The sequence below is a fragment of the Bidens hawaiensis genome, unplaced genomic scaffold (genome assembly GCF_021521415.1).
Source record: "Bidens hawaiensis isolate Kalapana, Puna unplaced genomic scaffold, B.hawaiensis_p1.1 tig00021047_1, whole genome shotgun sequence".
NCBI classification, from domain to species: Eukaryota; Viridiplantae; Streptophyta; class Magnoliopsida; order Asterales; family Asteraceae; genus Bidens; species Bidens hawaiensis.
In genome coordinates, this window is record NW_027493261.1 from 222,197 (window position 1) to 249,511 (window position 27,315).

Below are 27,315 nucleotides of genomic sequence, written 5' to 3' on the forward strand. Positions count from 1 at the left end.
CTGACCCCCACACCCACCTAATGGTACGACAGCGAGGAGCCGGTAAAACCATGTGAGATCAGGACTCGAACCCTGGCAAGCCATGGTCATCCCTCATATCTCCCATATAAGTTGGTGATAGTGATGTTTGAACCCCCTACCTCTCACTAGTAAAGTGAGTGCTCTACCATTGAGCCAGATCCAACTTATGATTCCATATTATATTAATATGAAAATAGTACAATTCAATTAAAAATATAAAAAAATAGATAACACACCTAACTCCCAATCATCACTCTCTGTAACCTCTCTCTCCTTCTTCTTCTTCTCAAAAATCAAAACACCTCTTGTAACTTACCATTCACCAAACCTTCAACTCAAGCTCTAGTTTACTAAAATAAAAAGAAAGAAAAAAAGCTCAACAACAGTAATAACTTTGCCGCAGGGAAACGGGCGGCGAAATTTCAACCAAAACTTTGCCGCTGAGCGGCACCGACTACTCCGGGGTGGTGTTTGCCGCCGACACCGCTTGCCATGTCAGCCGTTGAGCGGCAAACCGAGATCCACACCGGACAGTCTAAAGGGGTACGAGTTCTAATCCAAAGGTTGCAAGTTGTAGTCTCACTTGAGACATTTTTAAGTTTATTTTTAAACACAACCTAAATAATAACTAAGTAAGCCCATTTAAAAATATAATTGTTTAAACTAAACAAAAAACCCATTTACATAAGGCCTAAAACTTTTTTTGCTTATAATATTTCGTTACTTGTTAGAGGTTACGGACACTTTAATTTCGGCTCGATCAAGACATATAAATTATCGAAGACGGCCCTTAAAGTGAGATTCGGTAAAATAGATTTTAACGTGAAAAATATGAAAACAGTAAATATATCTAAAATTTCAAAATTTGGATACAAGCAAAGTCCTTGACAACATAGTATTGGTCGGAGTATGCTTACGGAAGAGTTTACTTGTGGCCACTTCACTTTTAACTTTTACCAAAAGAAACATTTGAAAAATGTGGAACGTGTCAACTTTATATTATAGCCTCGTACACGTACTCACTTGCATAATAATCCAAATGGACGGTTGCATATCATTGACATCCGCCGTTATATAAAAGATATCATAGACATATTCATCAAAAAGTACAAAGTGAAAAAAACGAGTTTCTTCTCTTTTTTTATATATAAAGTAATTTTTACTTTTCGAATAACAAAATTGATTTAGGGAGGTGGTGGTGTTTGCGAGTCAGAGCTGGCCTGAGGGTGTGTGAGCTGCATCTTCGGCCGAGCACGTAATTTTGAAGGGCCAAAACTTTTATCTATGTGTATATATTTTTCAGTAAAGAATCCGAGTCAATCGACGTCGTCAATCGGTTGATGCAACCATTAATTATGTTGTTTAAAACAGTCGGAAATACACTCGCCGGAAAATCTTTGCCGGAAATCAAGCGACGTTAATGTGGAGATGATGACTTAAGTTTCAAAGAATGAAAGAAATAGCAATTAAACATATTATTTACATGTTCACTTCTTTTAGTTTTGCTTTAGTTACATTTCACTCTAAACTTATTAACTTTTATTTCAACAACATAAAAAATCCTTTAAAATTCAAAAAATTAAGTATACATTAAAATAACTATATTAATTAATCTCATAAATTTTGTATTAATAAATCGTATAAGTATTTAATTCTAAGGTTTCGGAAATTGGGGTATTACATTAATACTACATATTTTCTATGTTTATTGTTATATCATTAATCGTCGTTTATAAAAATTATCTTGTATATTTTGTTATTCATTAAGGCTTGCGAACCTTTTTATTTCAGCTCGGCCTAGGTACTAAAAATCTCGGAGACGATCCTGTTGTGGGTAGTGGTGTTTGGGGGTAACATGGGTCACGCGGGAACATCGTTGCCAATCCCACAAGCAGTCACTGAAACCCTTGAAATCGAGTTGTAATACCTAGAGAGAGAGAGAGAGAGAGAGAGGCCATTTGACGTTGGAGAGGAGAAAAAGAGAGGTTGTTAACCAAGCGGGAGGTTGGAACGTCGCCGCCAAGGGTTAGATGCTTGCCAGGTTCTAACGGGTTGCAGTGAGTTGTCGAACGATTGTTGTATGTTTGTTGGATCCCGGCGGGTTGTGTCCCTTTCCCCATTATAAGTACTCTATTCTATAGCTACCTCGCTTTTAATGTTTACAAGCTAGATCTGAACTTTACATAATTTTGTTATACGTTAAAATAAACTTTTAAAAAAATCCAAACAAAGTGTGTTGTTATTATATAAGTTAAATAAACAAAAAACTTTAAATAGATAGTTATGAAGATTACAAGTTATAAAAACAATAATTTGAGAGAAGATATTATTGAAAGTATCTGCAAGTTATCTACTAATAATAATATATCTAACTATATTATTAAAGCAATAGGCTTTATGTCAAAATCCTCCCTTCATATTGGTTGATTCTCATAGTTTACATTTATATAAAGGTCTTCTCTAATTTCCAAGTGAATAAAATAAACCAATAATAATTTAAATTAAGATTCATTAATGCTCTTGAATTATTATTTTGAAATCTTTCCTTTTAATTTTAATTGATATTACATTTAGCTAAAAGTGTAAACTTATATTAATTAAATAAGAAGACAAAATATTATATTTAATTGAATATTTTTAATTCGTATCTATAGTTTGAATTCAAAATATTAAAAAAAAATTGAAAATTTTATTATTTTTGTTTTATTTCATTCACCACCTTTGTTATATCTTTGGTTGATTTCATACACCAAAGGCTTCTATCTATTAGACTAACATATTTTGAACTAACCTATTTTTTAATATATGTTATTCTTCATGGCCTCTATATGTTTGTGGTCAAGGACTTACTATATAATATATACATATAGCGATATAAAATATGTTAATTCTGTTAAAATAATTTATTATTGGTGATTAAATTAGTCAAATTCAATAGTAAATTAAGGATATTAGGAAAGGATGACCAAGTGTATTAAGGAAAGGTTTAATTATGCTTTGTAAAATTTTAAATTTTGTGTATTAAGGAAAGATTAATTTACGGATTTGTAACACCAAGTCTATATTTGACTAAATTATGATATTCCCTCCTTCCTATCATTCAAAATTTTAAATTTAAATTTTGATATTCCCTCCCATATTAATTAATATTGACTAAATTATGGTCTAAATTTGGATTACAATTTTATTTAATTAACAATCATTAATTTTTTCTATAATTACCTTACTTGACCCATTGACCCATTCACCCACTGATTTAATTACATTCAATTACTTTTAAGATTTAAAATACAATTTCATTGACTATTATTTTTTAATAATAAAGGTGTATGTATGAATTTTTATCCAGCATTGACCATTATTGTTTTTCTTTTTCTCGGTTTTATTTACTACAATTACTGCAATTTTTTTTAATATAAAAATATAGACAATTTTTATTTTCACACCTTATATGAATTACAATTACATTACAATACATACTATATTATTAGTAACTTACATTTTTACATTATGTAACATTCTATTTTACACCTTATTTAAGCGTATTTCAATATAAAAATATAGACAAATTTTAATTTCACACCTTATATGAATTACAATTACAATACATACTATATTATTAGTAACTTACATTTTTACATTATGTAACATGCTATTTTACATGTCTACCATTACATAAAATTAAAACATTTGAAAATATAATATTGGTATTTCGAATCTTGATCATTTTGTAAGATTGAATATTATTTCAAAATCCATTAATTAATATATCAATTCTATTCCTTCTTACTATTATTTTTTTAAATTTGTCAAAACTTCATAAATTTATGTTTATAATCAATTACATTTATACCTTCCTTGTATAATTTTCGATAACCCTAATTCATATCCTATATATATGTACATTTCATACACCAAAGCTTACACCAGCAAAGCCTTTTAAATAAAATCGAGTAGCTTTGTGCCTAGGTTTTTAGTTTTTGTTTGTTATATATCTTCCATTTTCGTATTTTATTTTTGAGGATTAAAAGTGTTGTTATTTAATTTTTATTTTTTGGTGTTTTTGTTAAATTTTTGTAGCTAGATGGAGCCAACCAATATCACCATGTTGAACAAACTCGATGTTCTTAACAGTGAGTGTATCCTAAAGGTTCGTATTTTGCGACTTTGGCGGCTGAAGGACAACTCAAAGCCCGGCCAAGATTGGTCCATCGAAATGATTGTTCAAGACGAGATGGTATTGTTAACACATTCATTCATTTACTTTAATATTCATACAATTATTTACTAATCTTAATGATAATGTGGCAGAGCTACAGAATGCAAGCCTATGCAAGGAAGCCATGCGTTCCCAAGGTTTTGAGATATACGAAAATATTGTTAATTTATTTTCTTATCGAAATTATTATGTTAATTATTCTGATTACATCAATTGATAATTCTTACTAATTTGTTTTTTAATATTTCAGTATATCTAACATTAATTTATTTTAAATAATTTCAGTTTATGGCGACCCAAATTTGTAGATTGGCTAATTGCATGGAAAAAATATTTGATGAAAAGTAGTTTGATTATGTTTGTTTTGGTCATTACTAATGTATTTTAGTTATTATTTTTCTATCATTTTTTATTTTATGTAGCTTAGACAATTCATGTAAATTATTTCATTTTTATATGAATAACAATCTTTATTTTTTCTGTGTTAAATTTTTGAACCTTGTCTTGAAAGTTTTAACAGTTATTTATTGAACTTCCAAAAAATCGAACGTTTTTTATAATAATATTTACAATTATTTATTTTTGTTTTTAAAATTCAAAATTGACCATTATTGCAACAATTTTTTTTAGTTTTTAGTAGTATTCAATCTCAACAAACTTTTCATCTTTTATATTTACCAAATTTTAATTAGCATAAACGACATATTTAATATATACCGGAAATTTTAAATAATTTACTTTTGATAATACTTGAAAGTTAATAAGTTTTGTATTAAAAAACATTAATTTATTTGACCAATTTAATATGTGGTGTATTACTTATTTCAAATTTATATTTAGAAAATCTTATATATTTACTATAATTGCTTTTTTATTTTAAAATATTCATAATCTTTAATTTAATGATACATTCTAATCATTTATACATTAATTTATTTCAATTTTTAAGAACCGAATTTGACCACTCTTTTTTAGTTTTAATATTCTCCAATCTCAATAAACTTTACATCTTTTATGTTTGATCAATTTTTAATTAGGCATAAATGGCAAGAATTACCGATTCGTCTATATTATTATGGTGAAATTAAAAAGTAAACTAATAAATAAACAGAAAATAAAAACTTTCCATCTTTTATATTTGACTAATTTTTCATTAGGCATAAATGTCAAGATTAATGTATAAAATTGAAAAAAGAATTATCTAATGAATTTATTGTTAAATAAGTTAATGATGCTAGAGTCTTGACAATAATTTCGTGATAATTAAAAAAAGTTAATAGTATATTGTTTAGTTAGTAAACTTATATAAACAAATGGAAAGTTTTTTATAATAATATTTACATTTATTTATTTTTTTTCTAAACCGAAATTAACCACTTTTGTAACAATCTTTTGAAGTTTTTAATAATTTTCAATGTCAAACAACTTTCCATCCTTTAAATTTGACCAATTTTTAATTAGCATAAATGACAAATTTAATGAATATAGGAAGTTTAAATAATTTACTTTTGATTATACTGAAAAGTTAATATGTGTTATATTAAATACACATAATTTTGACCAATTTAATATGTTGTTAATTACTTATTTCAAATTTATATTTAAAAAATCTGATCTAACTATACTATTAAAAGATAGAGTTCTTGGACACATGGCATTTTCTCATTTGTCAAACCCTATTGCTTTCATATATAACAAACACTTCTTTGATTTTTTTCATAATTAAATTATTCAAAAAGAAAATAAAATATCAAGTCTTCTTAATTTTTTTCACATTTAAATAATTCTTATTTCATATTAAATGTTTTTAAATCATAGTCAATACATTAACTATCTTTAAATCACAGTCAATGCATTAACTATCTTTAAATACATTATTATGGTCAATAAATTAGAGCGTTAGTTTTAATATGTTTGTTATGACTTTTTATTAACATGCTTAATTAATTTATGCATTCTTTTTGTTTAACTCAAACAATATTTTAAATTACAAAATAATATATTCCAAACATGAGCAGTCAATCAATTAATTTTCTTGTCCAGCTAAATTAATGGTAGTGTTTTTAAATTTTTTTTCATCATGTGCGAAATAAATGATGATATATCATAATATTAGTATTTATTGCACTTCCTTACATATACCGATTAAAAAAAAATTATGGTTTATTAAATTAATCATTATGGAATTGTATTTCTTATAAAATGAAGGATTATTATTCACTCATACTGTCATAAACAATATTGAAGTTTCTGTATACACTGTTCCAATGCTCATTTTCTATTATTTTATGACGTCTCAAGTTAATTAATAATTTTCTTATTCTTTACTGCAAGATATGTTATTTATGTTTTCCCTTCAATATTTTTAATGTTCATATATTTAAAATATTATGGAACACTAAAACAAAACATAGACGTATAACTAAAGTTATTACTTTTAACAGAAGATGTTTGATACATTCTATATATTGTGGATTATTATCCTTCATTCAATTAACAAAACTTAATTACCAGAGTGCATTGTTTTTCTTCTACTATTACTAAATCTGGTTGTGTATATTGATAATTTTTAGATTTATGTTGTCGCTCATTTTAATATGGTTGTGTATATTGATATTTTTTATATTTATGTCGTCACTTATTGATATTTTTATTTACTACTATATTAAAGCAATACAATAGTTCTACATGACATCATTTTAGGGTGTCCACCTAGATACCAACTAGATGTCATGTCACATATTTCCTTTTTTATTAATGTCAAATCACCCCATTCATACTATATAAAGCTTAACATTACATACCTTAAAATTCATTTTTATTTCTCTCTCTTGCGATTTAGTCATTTCTGCTGACTTTCTTTTCCATATTTCCGGTAAATTATTTATTCTACGCTAATGATCGGTTCTCATGTATTATTCGTTATTGTAATTGTCATTTTCATTTTCTCTGCACTTTGTTGTTTGTATTGTTTTTAATTGAAATATGATTTTCCTATAATCTATTTAGGTTTTACATCAAACTCCAATATTCAATGAGCATGTTGAAGTTTTCTAACTGCTTTATCTTCCATACAATAAATGGTTTATTAAGTTGTGATTAAAATTTCTCTAAGTGCATCTATTGGTAATTCTTACTAAACTAAAACATATAACCAAATTTGTTTTTTTATTGAGCTCGGTTTTGGTTCTCTTACATCAATTGCTTCAGTTACGGTTCAATTATTTTTGTTATGTGTACACCCCTAGATTTATTATATACTTTTTATTTTATATTATCACATGGGTTTTTAATGTAAATTAAATTACTTATCAATTTTCGAAAGAGAAAATCCTTAAAGTGTCCATTTACCAATCAAGGTCAAAAGACTGTACATTAGATCAAAAAGTTCTGAAAATGTCGATCTCGAAGTTTGGTTTGCCATAACCCAGTTTTTTTCAAATTATATCACATCGCGTGTCAGAAAAACCGTCGATCCAATGGTATTTGTTGTGAAACGACATAACTATCTTTTGAGGTCCAAGAGTATTAATTATGAGGCGACGGTAATTATGGGATCTCCGATGACATTTTAGTAAACTTCAACAATATTTAGTAATTAGATCCAATAATATTTGGCGAGACGCGACATAGTTTTAGATTTTAGTGAAAATTGTCTATATTTAGTTGAATACGATGAAAATAACAGGATTAAAAAACCGCCGTTTGTCATACTTAAAACCGTCAAGTCCAACGGAATTAAAATAGAAATTTTAAAAACTTCATAGTTTAGCAAGCAATAATCTCTTTTGAGTGGTAAATGGCATTTAGCTAGGGTACGTCTATTTCCCCTTTTTAAACCGTGTAACGAAAACTACTTGGACGGAAGGAATTAAAAAGTGCAAAAGTATTTTATATTTAGTGTGACCACCGTCTATTCTATATTATTTTCGCATATTCAAATTCTTCATTCAATATTCCTTATTTCAGGTGGCCATTTTCGGTCAAACTTTATACGTTCCATTCATATTTGCCTATAAATATCCAACACCATTCGCCATCTTTCAACATAATCAAACAACATATTATTCCCATTTTTATATTCTACCTAGCTAACTTACAACAAACAGATCAATGGAGAATATAATTCAAGCTCTTATCTTTGCAATGGCTGCATGTTTTTCGTTTATGTTATGGAGGGTCTTGTATTCTTGTTGGGTTTTGCCCATTAGAGCTTACAGAAAGCTCGCTAGTAATGGCTTTTCGGGTCCCCCTCCAAGTTTCCCGTTAGGTAACATCGTCGAGATGAAGAAGACCATGAAGAACAAAACTCGTTTGTTGTCTTCGACTGTGTCGAATGATATTCATTCCAGTGTTTTCCCATTTTTCGCTCAATGGCAAAAATTATATGGTAATTAAATCTCTTATTATTGTCATTATAAGTTAGCCTTGTTTTTTTTAGTGATACACCTTCTATTCACGATCTCATTCAATTTACGACTAGTGTTTACGTCAAAAGTAAGCAGTCAACAAGTTGTACCACTAGGCGCTAGGCGTTAGCAAAACTAATTTTTTTCAAATTACATTCATAAATCCTGGGGTTAAAATATTACTATTCATGACTTGTTTTACACGACTACTAAGTAGCTTCACAACTTTAGACGCAAGAAAACAGACATGACCAATTACAAGTTGTATAAACATGTGTTGATTAACTTAGGGTTTACTGTTCTTGATTTTGCAGGGAAGGTGTTTATGTATTGGCTAGGAACTGAGGCTTTTTTGTACATTGCTGATCCGGAGTTCTTGAAGAAGATTTCGTCTGGGGTTATGGGGAAAAGCTGGGGAAAACCAAATGTTTTCAAGAACGATAGGAAACCCATGTTTGGTGATGGTTTAGTTATGGTTGAAGGTGATGATTGGGTTCGCCATCGTCATGTTATCACTCCTGCATTCTCCCCTTCTAACCTCAAGGTACAGTCTGATATCTTGCTATCACTGGTTTCCTGCGTAATCTTTTGAATGTCTGTGATTTAACTGATCTCGTTAGTTAGCAGATATTGAAAATGTACGTCGACCAATGAATGTTAACCAGAAAAAAAATAATTAAATAAGGTTATATAGATTTTAGTACTTGTTATTACTATCTCTAATCATACTAATATTATTGTACATGTTTAATTAATAGGCAATGTCAAGCATGATGGTAGAGACAACAAGAAGCATGCTTGACCGATGGGCGGATTTGATTAACAATGGGAAACCAGAGATCGAAATAGAACGAGAAATCATAAGCACGGCGGGTGAAATCATTGCAAAAACAAGCTTTGGAATGAATTACGAAAACGGTAGAACTGTTTTCAAGAAACTAAGAGCAATGCAAGAGACACTATTCAAGTCGAGCCGTTACGTAGGCGTGCCTTTTGGCAAATACATGTGTTTGGGACAAAATCTCGAAGCCGAAAGACTTGGGAAAGAGATAGATGCCCTACTTCTGTCAATCATCGTTGATCGAAAGAGATCGATGGCTGAAAATGGTGGTGGTCAAGAACAGCAAAATCTTTTAGGGGTTTTGTTGGCAGAAAACCATGTGGATGGAAAGAAAGGGAGGGCATTGAGTACAAGGGAGCTTGTGGATGAATGTAAAACATTCTTTTTTGGTGGGCATGAGACCACAGCTTTGGCAATCACTTGGAGCTTATTGCTATTAGCACAACACCCCATGTGGCAAGATGAGCTTAGAGAAGAAATCAAACAAGTGATTGGAGATGGTGACATCGATGCAACCACAGTTGCTCGTCTAAAGAAGGTAACATGTTTGATTCACTTATTAGTTAGTACATAGTAACATGCTAGGGTTTCCCATTAGTTTTTGTTATGTTTTTTTAATGGTTATTTGAATCAATGACTGACCACTTGTTCGATATATTTTAAGCAATCTATACTGCAGTCTTTAATACTGATAATATTTCTAAATAATACTAAATCTCTCTATGTTGATTAACAAAATCTTAGACACTTTAAAAACACCCTCATTGATAATCATTATTAGAAATTAGTAGGTTTATTTAGTTTGTTCCATTTGTTTTCTTTATTGTATTATTGTTAGGCTAGATGTTAGGTTTGATAAAATCACCTGTGGATAGTGATAAGTACAACATGAATATAAAATATTTTGCTATATATGGTATAATTACGATAAGATCTTGCCAAACAAAGGAATTCAATTTAATAATATCAAGTGTCCATTTAAAACAAGTCATGTTAATAGATATATCATGTAACATGTTAGTTAAGCTAGCTATAGATAATGTTAAGTAAACAAACATAATCTTATCATAACATTTTAATTCTTTTTTCTTTTGATGTTACAACTATATATCAAATGAAGATGTTGATTTGTTTTTATCATTATATTTTATGACAACAGATGGGATGGGTGATGAATGAGGTTTTGAGATTATATCCGACGGCGCCAAACGTACAAAGACAAGTACGAGGTGACATTAGAGTAAACCAAGCATCTGTAATCCCTGATGGCACCAACATATGGATTGATGTAGTGGCAATGCACCACGATCGTGAGTTTTGGGGTGAAGATGTCAATGAATTTAATCCCGGGCGGTTCAAGAATGACTTGTACGGTGGGTGCCAAAACAAAATGGGATATTTGCCTTTTGGGTTTGGAGGTCGAATGTGTGTGGGTCGAAATTTAAGCGCAATGGAGTACAAAATTGTTTTGAGCTTAATCCTAACTAGGTTTTCGTTTTCCTTATCACCAAATTACACCCATTTACCCGCGGTTATGCTTTCCCTTCGGCCTATGGAAGGTTTACCCCTGATTATGAAACCGTTATAGGTTTATACATGTACTTACCGATTACCAGAGAGGTTTTTTATTATTATTGGTCTTACTACGGATATGAGTACATGTAACTTTATCATCCGCGCATATGTTGTTAGGTCAATAAGATAGGTCAAATGGAAGTGTTTGTAAAAGGAAGCAACTGAATTCCATGTATAATGTTTGTTTCTTATTTCTAACATTATAACAGTGTTTAAAAGTTTTTATGAGCATGTACGATTATAATGTTTGAATACAAAAGCATCGACAATAAGTCCTTATTAAGATGGGGTCTTCTTATATTTTCGAACACGTACTTTTTACTTACCGTCTGGCTCTTGGTTTTGACAATTATTTTGGTGGCCGGTTTTGGACAAGAACGCCTAAAATTGAATTATGGTGAGCCCGTTTAAATTATATAAAAAGAGGGGGGGGGGTTATAATGAAAAAAAAGATGGTTACTTGGCATTGGGGGAATGCATAAATTTTTTAAAGTAAGAGTATAACCCTCAACATTCTTTGTTGGATTATATGTTAAGTTTGTTTTTTTTGGGGTTCTTTTTAGTCATAATAATAAATGTAATTAAGTTTAATGGGACTGAGTGGGTAAATAAATCCCTCATTGTCCGTAATTGTTAATGGTTTAGCCACGAGCTAGCTATTTGCTAGTTGGGCGGGAGTGTAACATTTTTATACTTGTGACAGATGTTACATTTCTAAGTATACTTTTTAGTTTTTTTGTTGCGAATGGTCTTAATTAACATGTACACTATATCTAAAAGAAGTAAAGAAGCAAAAGTGTCAAAGTTTAATCTAAGGAATGCTTTAAGATTTTATTATCATGTTGCTTGGCTATATAAGATTCTCTTAAATAGAAAAAGGATTAGCTAGCCCACAAAGTTTAAAACCTCAAGGAAAGCCTAATGTTAGAAACTAATTGCCATGGGTCCATTTAAAGAAACAACAAATCACAAAGCTCAAATATGATTTCATAGCCAATACACCATTACATCACTCCAGTGTCGTCAAGAAACATCATCCCATGTGTTTTCAACTCCCAAAGGTGGCAAATCTCAGTGACCACAATCACAATCAAAATAGAAAAATGAGGACGTTGGGCAATGATTTTTAACATTTAAGAAAAAATATATATTTTTACTCTATATAATAAACAAACTCACTATATTTTTAAACACATTTCTTCTCCTACTCTTTAACATTCTTTAATAAAAGAGTTTTAATAAAATAAATAAAAATAGAGTACTGTTCAAGCAAATAAAGTTTGGGTCCGAAGAAAACCATTTAGGCCGAATGTTCGTGTTAGCTAAGGCGAAATGAACAAACTTTATTTGTAACTTTTAGTTTTATCCTATTTTTAGTTTTTTTTAATCTTTATTCTAGTTTTTTTAATTGATGAAAAGTTGTCTTTTTTTGTTTAATTTGAATTTATATTTAATTTTTTAAAAAAAATATTTGGTTCAACCGGTAAGGCTTGCCTAACTATGAATAGCGGGCCTCAAGTGATCACCACCCCCATCCGACTTTTTAGGTACAAAATATATTGAATAGGATTTCCTTTGTATACGGAGGGTAAATGTGCAAACAAGTTAAGCTGCTAGTGAACTACATTAGTTTAATCATAAATGGTTTTTATTTATAAAAAAGTTCTTATTTCCATGACATTTTACCTAAACAGAGTAAACACCATTAAATTTAGTTTTGACTCTTTCCCAATTTTTAAAGTTTTTTTTTATTTAAATTTAGGCAGATTATAAAAAGCACATGTAACACACTTTACATAGCACTATATCATTGTGACACCTTATTAGTAGCCCCATACTCTTTTTAGGGAAATGATTGCCTCTCCTATCATTTTATGTTTATAGTATATAGACTACACTTGATCACTTTATAGTGGAAATAATGCCCACTCTTTTATGCTTTTATTTTCACATATTATATATAGTGCAAATTAAGGTCTAGTAGGAAATATGAAAAACGTGTAAAGCGTATGAAATGATCATGCGTCATTGGTAAGTCGCTATCTATATACAAATACAAAGAATGAGGTAGCACACTTCGGTATATATACAACAAAACAAAACAACATAATATAAAACATGTGAGGGCGTGTGTAAATATTATAAAAGTAATACCACTTTTATAAAAATGTAATATAACTTTTCATTATCGTGCATCATCAGAATTTAATGGAACGTTCCATTATCACATAACAGTTAAGTGTCAACTAATTAATTACGTACCACGCATAAAGTCTTTCTTGTTATTATGCCAAAAAAGCTAGTTTTAATTTATTAGATGCTTATTCATCCGCTTACTATACAAATATCGTCCCATCATCAAAATTAAGAGCACTCACAACGCAAGATATGTGGATGCCGTCCGTCTGTGTTGTGGCCGTTTGTCCGGTAAGTGGGGTTTGTTGCTGCAAACAGCAAACTTGAGGGTGGACGAGGAAGTGAAATGTTTGGAATCTAATGTGACGTTGATGTGACAGTTTATGAACGTCTAAGTGGATGCTTTAGTTAAGTTCTCTATTAAATTTAGTTTAGCATTCTTGACATATATATTCGTGTCCAAGCGGAAAACTCGTTTAACGTCCAAGTGATAAGTCATCGTGCAACTATCGGCTCAAACTCTCGGAAGTCGCTGGCTTGTTGCAACAACCGTATGCCCAAGTGTTAAGTGGAGACACATACATACAGAGATTTGGTTATATTAGTTCTCTATATGTTTGTCTCTTTATTGTAATTGAATCATTTTTAACTTTCAATGAAAAATCTTCAGAAGGAAAAAAAAAAACAAAAAGCAAGTATTCACTCTTCAAATCATAAAACTTATTAGCAAGGAAACGTTCCATTTTTAACTTTCATTTTGATTGCATCATCTTTAATCATTCATCTTCCCAAGTGACAATAACAACTCGATTAGCCAGGAAACATGGCCGAGGCCGACAACCACCACATCAGAGCGGCCTCGGCCATGGCCATGTTTCATGAAGGGCAATAGCCCCTGATTACATGCACATTCTAATTAATTATCCAAAACAAAAAAAAAACTCTAAATTTGATAATGTACGTTGTCATGATTATATCAATCTTTCTTTTGATAATCTGAATAATATCTCTTAAAAGCTAAAGGAACATAAAACGGCAACAAGACACCAAACAAATTAAGACTCCAATAAACCATATTAATCACCGCTAATATCCTCCCCATAACCAACCTTCTACTACTCCCATGAAACTCTTGTTCAACCTTCGATATCTCACTCCTCACCCACTCCATCAACGTAAACACCGGCGTCGAGTTATACACAACCGGCACCAACACCCTCATGGGCAACGAAAACCGATCCGAATAAGCCACACCTTCCAAAAACAACTGACTAGCTAGCAAAACACATGTGGAGTAGCCGCCTTAATCCCCTCTTTATCCCCTTCAATAATCCCTTCAAATATGTACGCTACGGGTAGAAACAACTCGAACACCGCACCCGCAAAGGAGTAGAGGTTGAGTAGGCGATTAATATTATTACTAATGTTATCAAACACTAAATGGTTATGTGATGGTGAGAGTGTTAAGGTGGGAAATGAGACTTTTGAGAGGAAGTACATGTAGAAGAATGAGAATGTTACAAACCCGAACGCTTCGATGGCGACCGTGCCTGAGGCAGAGAGGGCGATGGCGAGGGCGTTGAGTTGTTGGAATGAGAGGATGCCGCGGTGGAGTTGGGATTTTGGTTGGTGGGTATGTTTGGATTCTTTTTCGAGGGCGATTTCGTCTTTTGGGACCGCCCGACCGGACATTTTTACGATGATCTTGTTGTTCTTAAATTTGTTGTTGAAATTCTGGATATGTTGGTTTTAGAGAGAGGAAATTAGGGTTTGTGAGGATGAGAGAGAAACAAGGAGTGTTACTTGCATGTGCATGAAGAAAGTGAAAAGTATGACACGTGGGTTTGACTGGTTCAACGACCGAGTACGATGAGATAGACCAGTCGTTAGATGTTATCTACGTAGTACGCGGTCGTCCACTTGGTTGTATATTGTAGATTGTATTTGCATGAAATAAAAAATTATTATTATTATTATGAATATTATTATTGTATATCAAATAATACGTTAGGCGCTATGTCACTTTGATGAGATTCTAATTTTGACTTCTCAATAACGGATCAAGTATACAAGTTGTGACTTGTGAAGTCAAGCTAAAGCTACACATTAATATTTTTATTTTATTTTATATGTTAAATGTTAAATATTTTATATTTTTTTAATCTACTTCAAAAGTTTTAAAACGCCGACCTTCGGATTTTTGTGCCGCCAAGCTTTATGAAAGAAATTTACGACCCACTAAAAATTATGATATGAACACATTGTATATTTTATATATCTATTATTTTGTAAAATTCACTCAATCAATAAACACTATTCAGTTTCAATAAACACTATTCAGTTTCTTGTCTTTCGATCGATGCTTAATTGGTAATGATGATATTTGATTTGTTCGATTTTCTTTTAACTTTTTTATATATGTCTAAGCTCAATGTACAAGCGTCAATTGGTATTTTTTTTCTTTTCTTAGAGTGTTAGAGCATTGACATTAGAGTCTCCATATCCGTACTTTCTATATAATATAGAGAAAATGATAGAGAAAACAACTAAAACACCACTACATTAGATTCTCTATAATAAAGAAGCTTTTATAGAAAAGCAAACTTTACCTATGTATTTAGAGGTTCATATTCAACTATTTATATTTTGTTGTGAGTGTATAAAAAATAAAAAATAATAAAATAAGTGTATATGAGTATGATAGATAAAGAGATAAAGAGCTACGTGTGGAAGATTTTTTTAAAAAATAGAGGAAATGTGCTTTTTAGTTAGTTATAGAGACGTAAATAGAGACACCAATGTAAAAGTTCTTAGTCAAAGTACAAAATAACTCTTATAATATAATATTAATTTTAATAATAGTTACATACTTTATAAATTTATGTAACAAATATTATTATTTGTATTATTATTAATCGAGCGAACTTAATGGAATTGCGAGTTAATAAGTCGTAACGTGTGTGATTCGGTGTTATAACATATAGGTTTACATTGAAAATGTTATTTATTTTATATAAACTTTATAGACATTAAAATTTTCCAAAATTTAACGTGTAAAATTTGTATTTATTTTTCTAACGACTCTGCCAATGCACGGGTCATATATATACTAGATTTCTAAGAAAATAAAAGGTCAGAATTTGTTTTATCAATTAAAACTAAATTTATTAAATATAGTAAGCCCAAAATTCTTTCATCCAATCAAAGGCCCAGTTTACCAATTACTCATTTACCTTTATCTAAAGTCTAACCCGGCCCATGGTGGTATGGTACTCACCGCTATAGGTGATCAAATCGGGTTGGTCAAAGGAACCGGAACCGGTTCAGAACCGGTTCCATTAGTCAACATCACTGTTTAAACCGGTTCCATGGTCGAACCGGTTAGGGAACCGAACCGGTTCCCCAACCCTCGGACCCGGAACCGGTGGAACCGGTTCTGACCGGTTCCTAAACCGGTTCTTACACTGTAACCGGTTCCAACCGGTTACAGTGTAAAATATTATTTTTTTTCGTTTTTCGTTTCCGCTGCTTGTGTAGGTGATGATTTGTGTTCTTCTGATTTCTGAAGAGGCTCATGCTACTTTTGTTGTTCACCCACAGAGCAATGGTAAACAACATATTGAACTTAATGCTATGAGTGTCAGCGTGTTTGAATTGATTAGTCTGTATCGTGTAATGGTGAACTTAAATCTGTATCGTGTTACATTTGTTGAGTTTGCTATGTATTATAGTCTTTTGGCTTACGCAAGTCAAATGCTGAATTATAATCAAGAGAGGTGTTATACGATTCGTATTTGTATAACTTGTTAAATAAAAAAAAACAATTAACATAAAATTCATTTTATTTACTTTAAGAAGTTCAAAAAAAAAGGTTACATGTTTTAAAATATTCAAAAACAAACTAACAAAACATTAAACTTATAAATATAAAGTTGTGACATATAATTTCTAGAAAAGCCTTCTTGTTCGTCGTAATTATTGAGTGGCGACTTATTCATCAGAATTACTTGTAGAAACGCCCTGCAATACGGTCTTTCGATGTGTTTCTTCAAATTTGAATTCGAAAGTGGGTTTAAATAAATCCCACAAAACTTGCACCGAGCCTTCAATGAGTGGTCACTCAATTCAACCAAATCCCAATTGCACCAAATCTCTTGATTACGATTATGAGGTACAATACGAACGAAACTTGGTCCGGCGGTGGAACCTTGACCAACCGATGATTGTGAGGCAGCCATAACAACAAATATGAATATAGAAGAAGAGAAAACAAGAGATTAGAGAACTCAGAACGTTGTAATAGCGTTTTTTTGTATTTTTTTGCGTTCGGGTTTGCGTTTTGAGTGTTGTGATGAACCCATTACACCAAATACCTATTTATACTAGTAGTGGGGTGTTTGGGGAGCCAAAAAACGGCCATTTTTGACCCCAACGGCCATAAAACCGTTTCCCAACGGCTAGAACTACTCCATCGGCTAGAACCGGTTCCGAACCGGTTCCGGTTCCTACCTGGTCCACCTCCAAAAATGTCAAACCGGTCCCGGATCGTCGGGTTGAAACGGAACCGAACCGGTTCCTACGAAAAACGGGTAGGAACCGGTTCGGTTCCGGTTCGGTTCCACCGAACCGGTTTTGTTGTCCACCTCTACTCACCGCCACCGGCCTACGGTCAAGCACGATTCGTCTATTGACTTTTTGTATGTTTTTTGTTTTTGCATATTCTTAAAACTTTGAAAGTTGGGTGTTTATATCATGATATGTATTCATATTTGATTTGCTTATTTGTTTGACTAAGTTAAGTCTTAGATTGAAATTCAAAATTGTTAAAAGTATGAAACTTGAATTTTCAGTTTAAAGGTGATATGAAGTTGCTTAAAACTTGTTAGGTAAATTAAAGAGACCTCCAAAGAAAGTATCAAACTTTGAATCTTCATCAATAAAGAATACTACCGAAAAAACTAAAATTAAATAATTTTCCATGGGATTTTTCTGAACAAAAACCAATTGATTCTTAGCACTATAGTCAAAAATATGAAACCATGCGAGTAAATTTAAATAGAGGTCCATGCCAACGTCATGATTTTCAATAACGAATGAAAACATAATTCCGACCCAACTAAAATTTGAACGTTAAGTTGAGAGAAATCCAAGACCAAGAAACACTGACTCTAGGAAAAATTCACAAGCATGCCACTAACAGCCTCTAATTAACAAATGACTTATTCTTGCTCGTTCAGAATGTTGTAAATTGTTTTGAATGAGCATATATGAAAGTTAGAGACTTGGGGGTATACGAAATTACTTTTCATAGATTGAATTATTAATATCCAATTTTCAATTTGTCTTTTAGTTAATAAAAGTTAAAAACTTCTAAATGTTATGTAATTCATTTATAGTATATTTCATAACCTTAAATAACTACATAGAAAAACCTGCATAGTTAAATGCTTCAAGAACAAGATGAGTACTATACTTGAATGTATGTTCATGATGTACAACCAATGTCAAACTTAGGGGTATTTTAGGAATGTTGTTGCCATTTTTGAATTGCATCAAAAAGAGCATGATTAGGTAGCAAGTCACAGTGATCAAGCTCAAGGTTTGTCATAGGTGAAGTCTTGTGGCCACTGTTTAACCAACCTTTTATGGCATCTTCTTCATATGTATAACCATCTGCTGCTATGTATGGATCTTTCATCACTTCCTGCAAATGCTCAAATAAATTAATTTTTATGCACCATTGAAATAATTTCAAAAAACTTACTTTATTACAACTTAGAGTATGCTGCGGTTTTCGTACCCGTGGTTTGTCCAAATATGTTGTTTTAGTTCAATAATTTTAAATTTGCGATTTTCATCCACGTGGTTTCATTTCACTTGCAATTAAATCCGACCCCACTAACCTCGTTAAGTATGGTCGTTAAACCCATCAGCGTGCCCCTCACGTGAGGGCAATTTTGTCTTCCCACCCCCCCCCCCCCCAAAAAAAAAAAACACCTCAGCGCCAGAGTTGTGGTTTATTTGGAGAGAACCCATCAGCGTGCCCCACACGTGAGGGACAATTTTGTCCTTTTTCTCTCCAAATAAACCACAACTCTGGCGCTGAGGTGTTTTTTTTTTGGGGGGGGGGTGGGAAGACAAAATTGCCCTCACGTGAGGGGCACGCTGATGGGTTTAACGATCAGACTTAACGGGGTTAGTGGGGTCGGATTTAACTGCAAGTGAAATAAAACCACATGGACGAAAATCACAGATTTTAAACTATTGGACTAAAACCGTAGATTTGGACAAACCACAGGGATGGAAACCGTAGTTTACTCTAAAATTAATTATCAAATAAATTTCAAGAGTGAAGATGCATTATTCAATCATTTCATACATCATTCATCTTGTTTTACTTATCTTTGCATTCGGTAGGTGGCAGTTTCCGTTCATTATGTCGATTTTCTTATCTCCAACGGGTCAAATAAACAAAAGAGTTAACTACGGTTTTGGTCCCCGCGGTTCAGTCAAAATAACAATTTTAGTCCAGTAATTACATTTTGACTTTTTTCAGTCACTGGTTTCAGTTTCGGCTCAACTAACCCACAAAACACTATATAGAAGGGCATTTTAGTCTTTTTACACATACAAACTATATATAAGAATGGGTATAAGCAAATGCATAATAATTAATAAATTACACATTAAATATTATTATCTTTTATTAAAAAGTGTACCTGAAAAATGGGGCAGACAAAATAAGGCGGAACCTTGCGACGATTCTCAGACTCAGCCGAAGATACCTTTACAAGATTCTTCATTGTCTCCAACTTAGTCAATACATCATCCACAAAATCGGGCCGGTTCATCGGGCTCTCTTCACAACATCTTAAACCCAAATAAGCCAACACCTTCGCATGCTCAACAGGCCATTCGCCAGCTGTCAAATCCAAAATATTACCAAAATACCCTTGTTCTAACGCGTGTTTTGTATCATCTACAACACTTGAACCCGGTCTCCCGGTTAATATTCTTAATAACACAACTCCAAATGAATACACATCTGAAGAAAGCGAGTCCTCGGGTTCATTGTTTATATTAGGGACCAAACGGTTGATTCCGAAGTTGCTTAATTTGGATGTTCGGTTTGAGTCGAGAAGAATGTTGGAAAGTTTTAAATTTCCGTGGATGATTTGAGGTTTGCTGCGGTGGAGGAAGGTTAGTGCTGAACATATTTCTGAACAGATTATTATTCTGCTGTGCCATTGGAGAGAAGAGAGTTGATCTTCGAGATTACCGTTTTCGAGATATTCGTATATTAAACATCTTGTTTCGGGACAAGCACCGATTAGTGTCACGAGGTTTGGATGCCTTATTCTGCTCAAAATCTCCACCTGCGTGAAATTAATATTATGACTGCGGTCAGGAAACAAAACTGCAGTGGAAAAATGTGCGGGCCGAGTAACGGGTCGGATGAATAACTGTTCTTACAGGTCACATGAATTGACCTGATATACTTTTGCTTCAAAAATTTAAATTATTCTATAAAACTAGGGGTGTGCAAGAAGCTGAAAAACTGATCCGAAACCCAAAAAAACAAAAAATCCAATCCGAAAAAACCGAACCGAAACAAAAACCGGCGGCTTGGTTTTATGTTTTTGTAAAAACCGAACTAACGGTTCGGTTTTGGTTTTGCATGTAATAAAAACCGAAAAAACCGAACCGAACCGAATTCCTAAATTTTTGTTTTTTTTATTTTCTATATTAAGTATTTTATAAGAATTTAATAAATATTTAACTCAAATATTTTTGGTCAAATCTATATAAGTCTTTTATTTTACAATGAACAAAATTGTTTATACCTAAATTAATTATTTTTTGCCAACTTTTTTTCCAACCTAAAATTTTTAGCTAAAACCGAACCGAAACTAAATGAAAACCGAAACCGAAAATACCAAAACCGAACGGTTTCAAAAAATCCAAAAACCAAGTTTTGGTTTTTGGTTTGGTTTTAGCTGAAAACCGCACCGAACCGCACCACACACACCCCTATATAAAACAGTCTTAATGTGTCGAGTTCGATATAAAAGATTGTACTATTTCACTAACATTTTTTTTCTTACTAGAATGGTTTAGAGTATTTTACGTGGACGGCTTTCGACTAGTTTGAACCAAACGAACACGAAAGGAGCACGTTCATGTTTGTTAGTTTAACTTTAACTAACGAACGCGAGCAATAAAACAAACAGGGTTTTCTTGTTCGTGTTTGTTCGTTAAGAAAATGATTGTGTCCGTGTTCGTTTATGTTTGTTCGTTAATAACAAGCGTAGAACATAACTGAGCTGACAGTTAAAATGAAATATGAGCAAAAATGTGTTGGGCCTAAAAAATCAATAAAAACTAAAACTAGAATAAATTCTCATGGGTAATATTTTAATTTCTAAAACAAGACTAAAGTGTAATGGGCCTAAAAACTTTACATGAATATATTTATGAACGTAAATAGAGGTGTACAAAAAACCCAGTTTGGGACCGGTTTTAGGCAAACCGAACCGAACCGGTTTGGGTTTAAAACCAGTTTCACCCAAACCGGTTTCCAAACCAACCCAAACCGTCAGTTTCAGGACCGATCCCCTTCAAATCTATCAAACCGGTTTTAAGACCGAACCGGTTTGAGGAAAACCGGTTAAACTGATTTATAAACCGAACTGGTGTGACCAGGCCGGCCTATCTTGCTTCTAAACCGGTTTATAAACGGAACCGGTTTGAGTCAAACCGGTTTTGACCAGTCGTTGACCAAACCGGTTCGATTTGGGTTTAAAACTGGTTTTGTACACCTCTAAACGTAAACAAATAAACTTAAACCGACGTTAATTAACAACCATAATTGAACATAATCGAGTGAACATAAACGAACGCAAACGAAGTTAAATGAAACCGGTTAAATGAAGCATAGTTGATAATTATTTTTAAAAAAAAAAAAAAACATGGAACATATAATGAGTTGACGAACAGGCCCGGCCCGGCCGGGCCCGACCAGCCCATTAGCCACCTCTTAACATTTAGCAAAAATTTACCTCATGTTCAAATTCTGCATCACTCTGAGAACCAACAGAAGGCAGCATCTTTATCGCAACCTTAAAATGGCGAAGAATCCCTTTATAAACACTCCCACGTTTCCCATCACCAATCTTCAAACATTGATTAAAATCTTGTGTCGCCTCCATAATCTCCATAAAAGACGGTTTATAAAACTCCGCATGCGACAAATTCGCACTCTCGTCGTATACGTTTTTCGCAAGCCTGTTAATTTGTCTCCTTGCGTTATCAACCTTGTCTTGCAAGTTATCTCGACTTTCTCTAAACGTAATCAACAGATTCACCGCTTGAACAATCCTCTTCTCCAATTCTTCTTTTGTGCATTGGTTTTCTGAAATATCGTCAGAAAGTATCAGGTTTCGGTCTTTGACCATCTGAAGCTCGTTTATGACCCGATCACGTTGACTTTTCATTGTTTTCATTTCTTCGGTTTTCGTTGTTATAGTAACCTCTATTTCTTTTATTCTTTTAATTTCCTCGCTCAATGATTTTTCCGATGCTTCGGCCTGTTTAAGTTGGAAAAATTGTAGCAAATTACATAATACATAATATTAATTAAAAAGTAAAAAAAAATTACTCCCTCCGTCCCTCTACAAGGGTCATGGTTTGAAAAACACAAAATTTAAGAAAGTTTGAATGATTGCATTTTTTTCTTAACAAATGACTTTAATGCCCTTGACATATATAAAAAGACAAAATTTAAGAAAGTTGAATGATTACACTTTTAAGGGTAAATTTGGAAATGAATTAATAAAGTTCGAAAGTGGACATTTGTAATGGGACAAACTAAAAAAGAAATGTAGACACTTTCAAAGGGACGGAGGGAGTAATAAAAAAAAATTTATAAAAAAAAAGTTAAATGTACTATATTTACCTTATTTAAAGCCTCGTTGGCGTCTTCTTCAGCTCTCCATCGTTTTATCGACTCTTCAAACGCTTTCTGCTTTGACTTTTCAGCATCCTTAGTGGCAAATGCGAGTCTTTCCTGCAACTCGGAATATGAAAGCCCTTTCGATCCTTCCTGAAAGAAGCAGACAATATAATTTTTTTTTATTTTTTTTTTAAAGTAAACTTCTATAAATAAAAAGACATATTAAAAGGGAAAAAACAAAGAAACAAATTTTGTGTTGTACCAGAAACATAGCAGAAAGTGAGTGAGACAGCTCTTTTTGAGATTCATGCGGTAAAGTTGATCCATTTTGTCTAGCATCATCAAAAAAAAAACAGATTTTATATTAGCAATCAACTATGTTTAATAATAGATAACTAAAATTTAAAACCTTGTATAAATGAGGTGGCTTTTGTAAACAAACCAAATTTGACATGAAATTGGTGCATGTTGACAAACATATATTGCTTTACTAGACTTGATCTCTGACATATCCCTGCAATCTTAACATTAACAAATTAGATTCTTTAACCAACATAACAGCGTTAGAAAATTGACACATTTGATTATTAAAATAAATTGTATATTTCATACTTGGAATATAGCTTTTCGGATGCAGCTCCCATTACAAGCCGTTGCACACGATGCAGCTCGATCGTTTGTATAATACCGGTTTCAACATCATTGGCTTCTATCCACACTTTACCTGCTTCAACCTAAAGTTCCCAATATTCAAATATCAAAATGTTTTTAATGTCAAATTTAAAATTTAAAATTTATCAATTATGCTAAAAAAATAGGGGGGAAAGAGTAAGAAATGATACCCCTAATTGAGATAGAGTGAGACTGTACTCATTTAGGCTTTTGTGCATAGATATTCTATCATCATCCACTGTAAACACATACAGATAATGAACATTATGAACACCAGAAACAGTTGATTATGTAAAGTGCATATAAATAAATAAAAAATAAGATATAAAAAAAGAAGGGATAATAACCAAATTTACCACGTTGACCAAGATAATTAACAAATTAGCCATTGACTTTTTATAAAACTATCAATTAACGAGAGAGCAGCGTGTGTAATTTAGCGCAACAGATTTCAATCTGACATGATAGATTCTAATCTCACATAGGGCTGTAAACGAACCGAACGTTCGGTGAAATGTCTGGCAGGAAGTTCGCTTATGTTTGTCCGTTTAATAAATGAACGAACACGAACAGAGGTCATGTTCGTTCAATTGTCTTTATTTACGTTTGATAGCGTGTCCATTTACGTCAGTTCACGTTTGTGAATGTTTGTTTGTTTATATTTGTTCGTTGAAGGTTTTTAATATTTTTTTAATGACTTTTCTAACTTATCATATGGATTTAAGCAAAACTACTAAGCATAAAACAAAAATGTACATGAGTATATTATGTGATTAATTTATATGTAAATTAACATATGAATATGAATATTAGCAAAACTCCAACACAAACTTGCTGATAAAAGCTTAACATACGAACATGAACAAGGCCTTGTCCAGTTCGTTGGTGCAGAAGATGACCTTGGCGTGGCAGATTACATCAACCGTGTCACGACGTAGTGGAGGGCACATGCCGTGCTGGTTAATATGGTATAAAAACTTTTGTAAGGGTATTACGTATTAGGGTTAGTTTCATTTCATAACTCCAAAATGCTTAGGAACTTTTAACAACAAACTATAATTTTATATATTATTATTGTTAGAGAATGGTTTTAACTACTTTTTATATAATTTTTTGTGATTACATATGAACCACAAGTTTAGGGGAAGGTTAACGTACAAATGAAATTAACGTGCTAAACGTGAGAATCAAGTAGAGTAATTATATATACAAGTAGAGTAATTATGTAATTACTCTATGATATAATTACATAATTACTCTACTTGTATATATAATTAGTCTACTTGATTCTCATGTTTAGTACGTTAATTTCATTTGTATTTGATCCAAACCCCACAAGTTTACATATGTATAAAAACTAATTTTCATAATTGTAATTGTAAATATATACATATTATAAGTGACAATACTATCCACAAATAGTATTAATATGTAAAAAAGTTTTAAAGAAATGACTGGTTGTTAAAAGTTCATAAATTATTTTAGAGTTCTGTATTGAAACTCATCCTTATGTCATTATTAATCAACTATATACAAACATACAATAAAAATAGTTACGAAAGTAATCCTAGTTAAATCACATCTCCCAATTGCCAGTCGTAGCCTATTTAATGTTTACAATAAATAAAGTGTTAGTAATATAAACTTACAGAGTGTGATTAAGTGGTTTGGCTGATGAATATGAAGCAAACAAATGCCCATGTTTTCAAAATGATTTAAAGTCCATAATATCATGGATTTACTCTCATTAATATTATTCCCGACTGCAACAAACACAGTATTATTCACGTCTTCAAATTCAATCCCCTGCTCACTCCCCATCGATGATCTTCAATTATGCTACTGTTTGATTTCCGTACACATTCAAAAACCCTAGTATTATTATTATTTATATGGATTGTGAATTGAGTGTGAAGAGATCAAAAGAAGCCCACAAGAACATATGTAATTAGGTTCAGTAACACTAAAACTAAAACCTCTTTTGTTGGTGGAAGTCAATAGTATTGGTCGGGTAGGTGTCCAAAAGACTTTGATTGTCTGGAAGTTTCTGAGACTGTATTTTATAAAACATTCTAATATTATTTCTATCATCAAATGGATAACCGATTTTTAATCATATTATTTTAATAAGCTTACTTGTATTATTATTACTAGAAGGGTGCCCGCGCGATGCAGCGGGTATTTCAACATAGGCTTTGATAATCACGCAACAATTATGGGAGTTCATAGTTCGGTTTGAAACCTTACAACCGTTTAAATCGGTCATCGGTTAGGTTAACGATTGTTTTTTTTTAACTTTCGGTTTCAATTTTCTACAGTTTAGTTACTATTTTCAATGACAAATAATCGTTACTAATAGTTTGGCTCGCATGTTTAACTTAAACCATCAAAACCGGCCTTAAACACTCATACGTAACATGTTGATTTTTTAATTAAAAAAACTCCAACAATATGATACTCAAATTAAAGAGAACAAAATGCTTGTTTTTATGGTGCAATCTTTTCTAAAAAATATTAACGTACGAAAAAGTTATGTCGATTTAAAAATCGTGGGGGGGGGGGGGTTGGTTTAAAATTAAAATAATTAGTAATAAATTATTAAAGATGAGGGATAGAAGTTGTAAGTATTCTTTCATTTAATAAAATTTGAGGGTAAAAAATTATAAATATATTAAATGAATTGAAATTCACGTGTGCAATTTATGCTTGAATGTCCATTATGCCTTTTTTTATTATGATTTGTAGTTGTACCATGTGTTTATTATGTTGTAAATTACTTAAAACTAAAACGTATTAATTTGTCATTCCTTCATACATTATATATAGTATAGAATATTATTATTATTATTATCTCTATTCAATGTTTTCAAATACGGGTTAGACCGGTTCAATATTTTCTTCTTGTACAATAATAATAATAAATTAAAAATATCGTTTTCTTAGCTACTAAGATTAATAGGGGAAAATAGAAAGGGTTAAATGGGGAACATGATGTCTTTATTTTTGAGTTTGTATTGCAATCAAATGCATATGTGTTTATATTAAGGCGTACATGTACTTTGGTGTGTTTGTTTTTGTTTTTGTATTGCAATCAAGATTTTAACCTTCGAGGCTAGTAATTTATATCTTGTATTAATAAAATCCAGAAAAAGAAAAAAATTAAACGAAACAGTAAACCAGACTTGTATTTAACACAATTCTTTTAAACAGATTCGCGGTCTGTTCCCAGGGTAACTCCGGTTCGAAACAGAATCGTTAGCTCTGTCGGACTCGATCACTTGCCTGAAACGAAATTGTAAAATAATATTGTTGCAGCAAAGAGGAAGAAAATGAAGTGTTTTTTTGTGTCTCACGCGAGCCCGGTTTTTTGGAGTTGCATTCGTGCCCGCGCAGAAACCCAAATTTGCACCCCCCCTGCGCACGCGTAGGACTTTTGGTAAAACATGTCATAAAGATTCAAATGAGTGGTAAAGGCTCTACCTTATATATC

The 27,315-nt window shown here is 31.9% G+C and overlaps 3 protein-coding genes across 3 annotated transcripts in view; 2 read left to right on the plus strand and 1 right to left on the minus strand.

Annotated features, from left to right (window-relative positions):
- The window catches only part of LOC143562706 (uncharacterized), a 233,863-nt gene that overhangs the window by 70,398 nt on the left and 136,150 nt on the right, over positions 1-27,315 (plus strand). The window lies entirely within an intron of this gene.
- On the plus strand, positions 8,019-11,200 carry LOC143562676 (cytokinin hydroxylase-like). The gene is made up of 4 exons (XM_077050419.1): positions 8,019-8,630; positions 8,964-9,193; positions 9,408-10,028; positions 10,650-11,200. Exons 1-4 carry the CDS (start codon positions 8,354-8,356, stop codon positions 11,076-11,078), a joined length of 1,557 nt encoding a protein of 518 aa, XP_076906534.1. The 5' UTR covers positions 8,019-8,353; the 3' UTR covers positions 11,079-11,200.
- On the minus strand, positions 18,667-25,912 carry LOC143562699 (U-box domain-containing protein 33-like). The gene is made up of 9 exons (XM_077050436.1): positions 25,475-25,912; positions 23,996-24,063; positions 23,766-23,887; positions 23,563-23,667; positions 23,416-23,485; positions 23,157-23,303; positions 22,261-22,788; positions 19,921-20,577; positions 18,667-18,905 (listed from the first exon to the last, which is right to left on the minus strand). Exons 1-9 carry the CDS (start codon positions 25,644-25,646, stop codon positions 18,723-18,725), a joined length of 2,052 nt encoding a protein of 683 aa, XP_076906551.1. The 5' UTR covers positions 25,647-25,912; the 3' UTR covers positions 18,667-18,722.